The sequence below is a fragment of the Gouania willdenowi genome, chromosome 7, assembly GCF_900634775.1.
Source record: "Gouania willdenowi chromosome 7, fGouWil2.1, whole genome shotgun sequence".
Lineage (NCBI taxonomy): Eukaryota > Metazoa > Chordata > Actinopteri > Blenniiformes > Gobiesocidae > Gouania > Gouania willdenowi.
In genome coordinates this window covers 13,126,911-13,136,465 of record NC_041050.1, presented here as the reverse complement: position 1 = coordinate 13,136,465, position 9,555 = coordinate 13,126,911, and the positions used below count along the sequence as shown (strand labels likewise).

At 38.7% G+C, this 9,555-nt stretch overlaps 1 protein-coding gene across 1 annotated transcript in view; it reads right to left on the bottom strand.

Moving 5' to 3' along the window:
* Positions 1-3,494: 3,494 nt before the first annotated feature.
* slc2a4rg (SLC2A4 regulator) overlaps positions 3,495-9,555 on the bottom strand; it is a gene marked incomplete at its 5' end in the record, with an annotated part of 51,749 nt that continues 45,688 nt past the window's right edge. Inside the window, 4 exons of the mRNA XM_028453002.1 lie at positions 3,495-4,325; positions 5,546-5,673; positions 7,532-7,672; positions 8,892-9,165. Of these exons, the coding sequence (XP_028308803.1) occupies positions 4,214-4,325; positions 5,546-5,673; positions 7,532-7,672; positions 8,892-9,165 (655 nt within the window). The remainder of the gene's footprint in view (positions 4,326-5,545; positions 5,674-7,531; positions 7,673-8,891; positions 9,166-9,555) is intronic.

Below are 9,555 nucleotides of genomic sequence, written 5' to 3'. Positions count from 1 at the left end.
CCACGTGGAGACCCAAAGCTGATGTTTAGGTGTGAATGTCAGGCTGGAGCTTCCTTTCATCTTCAAAGGAAAACAAAGCACATCAGCTTTGGGCCGTTTGTTACCGAGAGGGCAAAACAAACATAAAGCCCTTCAGTGTTGTATCTTTTGACAAAAAGAAACACGAGGTTGGAAAAAATGAGTGATGCTAAGCATGCAAAGCATCCTCAAATTCTTCTACAAGACACACACACACACACACACACACATAAAAAGCATTTTTTAAACACCAGCCAGTGTAAGGCTCAGTAAAAACACAACAAGAGAACAAAAAATGGTCATCAAATGAAAAGAAGAAGTGACGGGGGTAAAAAGCAACGAGAGCAAAAGGTGGAAAAGCGAGAAAACTGAGTGGAGCTGCCATTGCAATGCATTACATTGTATTTGGAAGGAAATCTATTGGCTTTGCTGCTGCTGCAGAAGTTAAAAACTGACATTCAAAAAAAAAAAAAAAAGCAGCACGTCAATGTTGACACATTTTGGTAAAAAAAAAAAAAAAAAAAAAAAAAAAGGAAATAATGGTGTTTTTATTTTTGCACATTTCAGGGGTTTTAGTTTAGCTTAATATACTGGGTGATGAACGCTTGGGTGGGGGTTCCACGGTGGAGCCGTACATGCACACAAACAGGAAATGGAAAAGGACGACGAGATGGGGACGAATTGCTGAAGAGAAAAGGAAACGGTGAAAGTGGAAAACACTGAAAGCTTTGCTGTCTGTTGGAATGTGCAGGGCAGGACGACATTACCCACGACATTTCCACTGAGACCCCCAAAAAGGTCAAAGTTGTCCTGCCAAACTAACGATTAGAACCACAAACAGCATCCAGATTCACACATAAAACAAGCTTGTGATTTGGCAGGAAACGGCAACAGAGAGAGAGCGAGAGGGAAAAATGTCCCCAAATTAGCATTTTTGTTCTTTTTTTAAAAAAGCCTCTCATTGCACATGGTTATATATCGTAAAGCAATACTGCATGGTTGTGTAATTTATTTTTCCATGAATTAGCAGAGAGGTACAGCTGTCTGCGGGTGTTCTTACGAGTACCAAAGATTAGAATGATCGACTACAGGCAGTACAAAAAACGAGCCAGCGACGATTACTGAGACAAAGTTTTCATAAAGATTTTACATTCAATAGCTTTTTGCTTTTCTCCCCTTTGCCTCTGAGCTACAATATACACTGAAAACGCTCGCTATAGCTTCTCAATCTGCTTTAAAATGAAAGAAACATATTTTCAATATAGTAGTAATAAAAATAAAAAGGAAGTTTCTTTTTCTAAATGATAAAAGATAAAAACAAACAAGTTCCAGGTTCTCTTTATGCTGCATATTTACACGAAAGCCCTGAAACGTCATCACCGCGCGTCACGCCTGCTTTTCCATCCAACGCCGACTTCCATCCGTTCCCCATCACTCAGTAGAACATGTAATAGTTGAGCAAATGTACACAAAAAAAAAAAAAAAAACTACCAAAACTTGCACGCGTGATCAGAGAATAACCTCAAAGCCACCGTTTTCTTTTCTTTTTGCACTTTACACAAAGGATCCTCTCAAAACACATTGATCGTCACAAGCCAGTTTAGTGCAACTTGAAAAAAAGGCGGATTAGATGCGAGTGGGCGTTTCTCTCTACCAGCTGACACGTTAACATCCTCCATCATCCCTTTTTAAAACCAGGGGCCAGAAAACTAGTTAACTGGGAGAAAGAAAAAAAAAAGCTTCACTTGCTGGTGATGTCCACAGATAATTTAATTAAATACCACCTCCATACCAGTAGGTGGCAGTACATCATTAAAGCTACTTTTGTACATTTTTAAGTTTGATGGGAACTTTAATGAATGCCTTAGCTCAGAAAATGGCCTTAAAAAACCCAAATCTACTTAGTGCCATTTGGTTATTTTACTGATCACATCCAATTAGTCCATAATGACGATGTGCAGAGGACACGCCCACAGCCCTTTGTCCTGTTGATTCCATCGGGCAGTGACGACAACCTTTTTTTTCCCCTGCCTCAATTGAAACAAAAAACACCTTTTCACTTAATAAACGTACGCTTATAAAACATCCATGCATAAAAACATGTCTTTGCGCAATGCAACGTAGTGCAATTCCTTTAGGTCAGTATTTCCTTTTTTCTATTCTCATCATTGGCACTTGGTGAAGTTTTTGTGTGTGGAAGAATCAGAAGAGCCTGTCTGTACGGGGACATGAAGGGGTAACGATTGACACAACTATTAACCCAACCTGGCAACCTACAACAAAACAAAACTATCAATAATCAGGAATCAACATCTGATGGTTTTCGCCACCAGCAACAAGCACAGGACGGGTGTTTCTATGGCGACAGAAGGTCTGAAGAACCAAAAAAAAAAAAAAAAAGTCTGTTTTTCCTCACCTCTGATTAGTCAGTATTAGTGAGAAATATCTTCTGATTAGTTTTGACCTCAAATATATCAGGTTAGTACGTTACGAATAAAAACATCATTAAAAAATTTAAATAAATGCCTTTAGTTGGAAGATTTAAAACTAGTCACGACTACAGGCTTTTCTTCTCCTCTCATCCTATTGTTTGATTATTCAATTACAAGTGCTTTTTTTTTTTTTTTTTTTTACAAAGGTTGGTACAATTTGAAGGCCGGTAGAAGTGACGGCATATATATATATATAAAAAATATTATAATATAAAATTTTACTTTGCTGTTTTAGAATTCTATATCAATATATATTGATACAAGGCAGGTAAGAAAATTGGCTTCACGTTCTCTTCAAACGACCAATATTGCTTTTAAAAACAGGTTGAAAAAGGGAAATAGTATAGAAAAGTATCTAAAAAGTCTACAAATTACCCTAAAGCGTACAAACCTTTCTACTTCTAGCTAATCTATTCAAAGGAGTAAGACTTTATAATCTAATAAAACGTTTCCCATTTTTGCTACCCTTCTTTTTTAAATGAATCCACAACCCTCGGGGGGAAAAAAAAAAAAAAAAAAAAAAAACAGGACAGAAGATGCGACATGGCGGCTTCTTTTAGCTTTAGCTGCTACTTGCTGGTAAGAACTTCAAAATGATACAAACTGGGAATCAACCACATGTAAAAATATGGAAGAAATGAATTTGGATGCCCGACTTCCTGTCAGGCGGTGATCGTTGCGTTACAATCGTAATGTTCTCGACCCACACACACGCACACACACACACGACTGTGGTAAACAATCTCTTTAAGAAGAACATCGGCAGTCAGAGAAGGAATAATCAAGGGATTCTTCAACCAACGACTCAATTAAACAAAAGCAAGAAAGACAATATTCAACGTTTGTTATCCTGCTGATTGCACAGTGTAGATAAACTACAGAAAGAAGTGGACGTGTGTACTCACGCATACACGGGATGACTTGTTTCTTTAAGGTGCGTATTAGGGAAGAACAATCTTTTACGTGTTGTTTTGTTTTGTGGGAATGATTCCTAAAGTGATCTTGGAACATTGAGGGGAAACCTTTTTTTTTTTGCACGCTGGGTGTAAAAAGAGTTGTGCTGAGTAAGCAGAAAAACAAGCAAGTTTGATATTGAACGATGTGAGTTGACATGTGCAGTCCGTGTCCAGTGAGGCAGAAGAAGAACCAAACCCAGGTGTCTGCGAGTCCACAGGCTGTGTCGGCCTCTTGGCTTAGAGAAACAGATGCTGAGATCCAGCACATCTGGTGTTAACCCTTTGTATTCCAAAACCCCCCAAGAACCTTATTTCATCTGATAGCCAGGAGCGTACATGAAGCTCATATGCTGAAAGACGTAGTCGACCGGAAAAAAAAAGCTTATCTGGAGTCTCCAAAAAACTGCGTTTAGTTGAAGCATAGGGAAACACATCCCATCCAATTACGTGTCTTTCACTGTCAGAAAAAAAGCCTACAAACCTGCGTAAAGTTCTTTTTTTAATTGTGTGATGCTTTTCATAAGTAGACATGCCAGTTTTATTTTCTCCTTGGGTTTGAAAATAAAAAAACAAGAAAAGGTGAACTCTGCTGCACGGTTTGGAGAGCTACATCACACCCCCACCACCCCCCAGCCCCACCCCCTCCTCCATCTCCAAAGTGGAAGAGTCTGCCTGGACGTCTCTCCCAGTGAGGAAGAGGAAGAGCTCATCCCACAGGCTGGAGCGGGGGTGGGGGGGAGGCAGGGTTTAGTCGATGAATCTCTGACAGGCTTTTTTCCAGCGACAGGCTGTGCACCACATGTCTCTCTTCTCCATGCCGTACACCTTTCTGCACTTCTTTGCTTCCCCGCGGGGTTTCCTTGGTAACAGCAGATGTGACAGCATTAGGACACACACTCACCCCCCAAATACAGGCAAAACAAGGAAACTCACATGAACTCAAGCTTTAATGCATCTCATCGTCATCGGATATGATTTAACTCGGCTGACATTCAGAAAGTGAAACGAATCTATTTCTAAAGTATCTTTCTATTTCTATTTAAAAGGCAGAGAAGTGATTCCTTCCGTGATCTCATTTTGTGCGGCCCCCATAGTAAATAAATCCCAAAACAGAGTCCAAAAACTAATATTGCCAAAAAATGCACAAAAGGACAACAAAACTGCACAAATTGACCTCAGAAACATTTAAAATGACTCCAAAAACATACATTACAGAAAAATACACAAAATGACCGAAAGAAAAATACACAAAATGACCTAAAAGTAAATACACAAAAAAACAAAAGAAATGCACACAAAATGACCTTAAAAACACAAACTGACTCCAAAAAACATATATTACGGAAGAATGCACAAAATACACAAAAAACAAAACGCACAAAATGACCCCAAAAAATACACAAAATAGCAAAAAGAAATGTACAAAACACATCAATTATACAAAAATGCACAAAATGACAAAAAATACACAACAACAACAACAATGTACATGATGACCTCAAAAACACCAAAAATGACTCCAAAAACATACATTACATAAAATGACCCCAAAACACACAAAAAATGCACAAAATGAATTAGAAAATACAGAAAATCACAAAAAAATGCAGAAAATGACCACAAAATAACAGCAAACTGCACAGAATGACCACAAAAAGACATACAATGTCTCCAAAACACATGCTGTATATTATAGAAAAATGCACAAAATAACATCAAATATTTACATAACCTCAAAAATACATAAAATGAAACATACCTTGTAAAAGTAAGAAGATACAAAAAATGAAAGGGAAAAAAACAAAATAACAACATTAATACAAGAAATCTTTGTTATTTCCTGTATTAATGCTGGTCTTTATTCTTAATGCTGACAGTGTTAATAATGTGGCCCACAGATCAGATACAATCCCAGTGCTGTGATAATGGTTGCCCATGTATCTGTTGTTTAATCTCGCCACTGGTTTCCCTGAGCGTGTTAACTAACAAACCTTACTTGTTTGATCCTGAACAAACATTTGACCTTTCCACACATGTGCAGACAGTCTCCCACACTTCCATCCCAGTAATCCCACATACCTGCTTCCTGCTGCTGGTTTGGGTGTCTGTGTGATTAAAGCCGGGGTTTTGTTAACAGTGGCGTGTGTGCTAGCTGCCGGCAGACGCTTCTCTCCAATGCTAACTGTTCTGATGTGAGTCACGGGCCCCTGAGGAACAGACAGAGACATTATTACCTGAGTGTTGTTATGATGGGACGTCACTGCACTGATTACACACAGACAGTCATGTGCCATTTAACAAAGTCACTGAACCATAAACAGTCACGTCACACAGATTTTTATGACATCACCAACTGTAAAAGTGTACAGTAAATATCTCCATTACAACTTTTCTCTTTAAAAATGTCATTATTCTTAAGACAAAATGTGTGCAAAAGTCATTTTGTTTCATACATTGTCACAGACACAGACAATATCCAAGCAATAAGTGACAGATATCAGTCCCTGCAGGATCTTCACTTCCTGGTTTTTGGGGAAATTTTGCTGAATACTGAGTACAATTGCAATATTTTGGAAAAATTGTGAGATGAAAAACGACTGCCATCATGTGATATGAGCGTGGAATTAGTGTTTATTTCAACTTACCGGTAATTTTATTCACATCTTAGTCATAGGGACTATTTCAGTTATAGCCTAGTTTTAGTCAACTAAATGATATTAAGATTTGAATCTAAATCTGGGACAGATACAGTCGATGAAAAAATTAAGAATGAGAGTTGATGCGTTTTTTAAAGATTGAATTACCATCATATGAGATGGTATTAGTATCTGTAAATACACACAGACCGATTTGATGTGATCGATGCGTAAGAACACATGATCACATGAGTTCTGATTGGATGTTGTTGCATGTGGCAAAATTACAGTTTTGTTTTTATTAGTTTATATTGATATAAATTTTGCTCACAATATTTTATCATCTTTGTCACAACTGTCAAAATATTTTACTCAACAAAATTAATTATATATATATATATATATATACTACCGGTCCGAAGTTTAGAAGTTATTTATTGCAATTCAAGTCGTGCAAGGCCAATGAACAGCTTGAAATGGTACAAAGGTAAGAACTGAACAGTCAGAGATTATAAAAAAGGTTTGGTTACCCAAAACTTAAAAATACTGTACATTTCAGAATTATATGAATAGGCCTTTTTCAGGGAACACAAAGTGGGTTAACAATGTAAAGCTGTCCTGCAGTAATGAAGGTTGAATCAGCTTTGAAAGCTGGTGCTACTCATTCCTACAGGTGTTCCAACTGTTCTAGATTACTTCCAACCCTCTCTGTCTGTATAAAAGCAGTGTTGGAACACTGTACTTTGATGAGTCAGAAGTTTAGAATACATTTGGTCTATAAATTGATTCCATGATTTCTTTTTCCAACTCAAATTGCTTATTTGTTCTATGCTTTCATTTCAGAGTGCAATGACACAATGAACTGAATAATTTTCAGTAAAAAACTGGAAAAAGTGTGGTGTTCTAATATTGTAAAATTTCATTGATGTTGTGAAATTTTTACATTCTCTTGCGGACACAATTGAACGCTCTAAATGGCCGACTTTGGCTCCCGGGCCTTGAGTTTGACACGTGTCTTTGAGCGTTTATTAATGAGCTTCACGCCCAATCTCATCACAAATAAGTCACGTGGACTCAATACATGAGGATTACACTGTTAGTCTTGATCACACATAAATGGTGTCGACCCTCCATCAGAAGCACAGAGATAACGTCACAGTGCATTAAGCACTACCTAGAATTGTACCCACAACCTCTCGCTCTACCATGTTCTCCAAAGGTAAGCCTTCATTCAGTGAAAGGATTAATATTCCTCCTACTGTTCTGTACTGTACGTGCAAAAAACCTTCAGATAAGCTAAAGGAAAAAAACAACAAACTTGTTGCTGAATGGACGACGACATACAGTAGATTTTAAAGCGGTTGATGAAAATGTTGAAAGTAAGTTAGAAGAAGTTAAAGTTAGGGTGAAGAGTCAAAGCCTCCCTCACCGAGACTCCTTTGAACATGACAGCAGGCGACTGCCACGACACACTAATGCCATTCCCACTCCCAGTTCCAGGCCCGATCCCATTGCCATTGGCGATCCCAGCCAGCTCCGGACACACTGGGATGCTCACCGGAGCGGTGGCCTGGAACATGGACAACCAATCAGACACAGCCAGAGGACGGAGGGAAAAGAGAGAGAGAGGGATGGACGAGTAAGGGGAGGGAAAAGAGTTTCCATCAGTGGGGAAGACATTCAACCATCTGACCTTCAAACTTTACACTGGTATTAAAGCTCTGCACAAAAGACCACATTACAGTAGTGATGCACGATATTATCGGCACGTCATCAATATCGGTCGATATTGGCCTTAATATTAAGTATCGACTACAGCCATTCTGCTGACATAAATAACCAATAAAATAGCAGGCTTTGCTTCCTTGATCAACCCATAAACATCATACACTTAGACCTGGGGTGTCAAACTCATTTCTGTTGAGGGGTCAAATACGGAGCCGTTTGGCCTGAAGTGGAAAAACGTGTAATTTCAACATTATTGTGCTCTAGTTTGCACTTCTACACACAAATAAAATGCAAAATATGTAAGAAACTGACAATATCCACACAATAAGTGACAGATATTAGTCTCAACAGGATCTTCACTTTACATTTTCTAGATTTTGTCACCAATTACTATTGAATTAAGGGAAATATTATGTCATAATTTCAGGAAAATTGAAGGATTTTGTAAGAACGTTGAGTTTTTCAACAGTTTAACATTAAAAATTACTTCAATCATGACATATAAGCACCGGGAATGTTAGTTTTCATTTACACAATGATTCATGTTTTCTCTGTAACTGTTACTTTCTCCTGTGGGCAGTATTGGATGCTCCAAAGGGCCGGATTTGGCCCCGGGGCCATGACGCTTCATCACCCGTGGAGAGGCGTGGTTAAGTGCTGCCATCTTGTGTGTGGGAAGCAGACAACAGGAATGCTTGTATATCAGGCAATCAATGATCTCAAAGTAGAATTATTCACTGAATTTATCCATTCTTAAACAGTTTGATTTTTTTTTCCTGATATAAAGCTATGACACAGAATGCTTGGATCTTGTAAAAACTCTGTTGTGAAATAATGACATAGATAGACCAAAAATCATATATCGTGCATCCCTACATTACAGGGCTTTTTTTGTTACTCAATAATGTGTTTAACTGTTGTGCATCTTCTGATGTCATTGCAACAAAAAGTTGGTCCCACCTAACGTTAATCTATTTTCCCTCCAGAGCAGAGAGGAGGGAGAGAGGAAATATAGTTCCCTTAGGTTTTTTAAGCTCTGATAAATAGTTGAGGTGCTGTACCTGGTAGGCGTGGTCAGTGCGGATGTGGCAGAGAGTAGAAGGAGCTGATTGGCTGAGCAGCGTCGGAGGATGACTCTGAGATCCGTTCATTCTGATGTGCTCCGAGTGAGGGACTTCAGTGAGCGGTGGAGGGAAGATGGGTGGGGGGCAGGCTGTGGTTGGGGAGGTGGGGGTGAGGCTGGACAGTCCCTCTGTCAGGCTGTCCATGTTCACCTCGATCTCAGAGTAGTAAAAGTCTTCCTCTCCGTCGCTGTAGTCTGAGTCACTGTTTCTCCTGACGATGACGAGGAAGGAAGACAAACTCATTACAAAGTGCATCGTCACTTCTTTACAGGACAGCAATAGCTTTAGAAATATTCTTCAGTATCCTAGGGCAGGAGATTAAAACTGTTTTTATCAGTTGACAAAAATATATATTGATTTTGTTCACGTTATTTTATTATTCATAGTCTCGCAGCTGTCAACACCGCATGGGAAAATATTGTAAAGTTTCATTGATTTTGTGTATTTTTTTTTACTTTCTCTTCTCTCGTGTGAATCGGATGCTCCAAACCAGGGGTCACCAACCTTTCTGAAACTGTGAGCTACTTCATGGTACTACTGTATAGTCTGAAGGGCCACTCGTTAGAAAATCACTTCTTAAATACTCCATGTTCACAGTTTC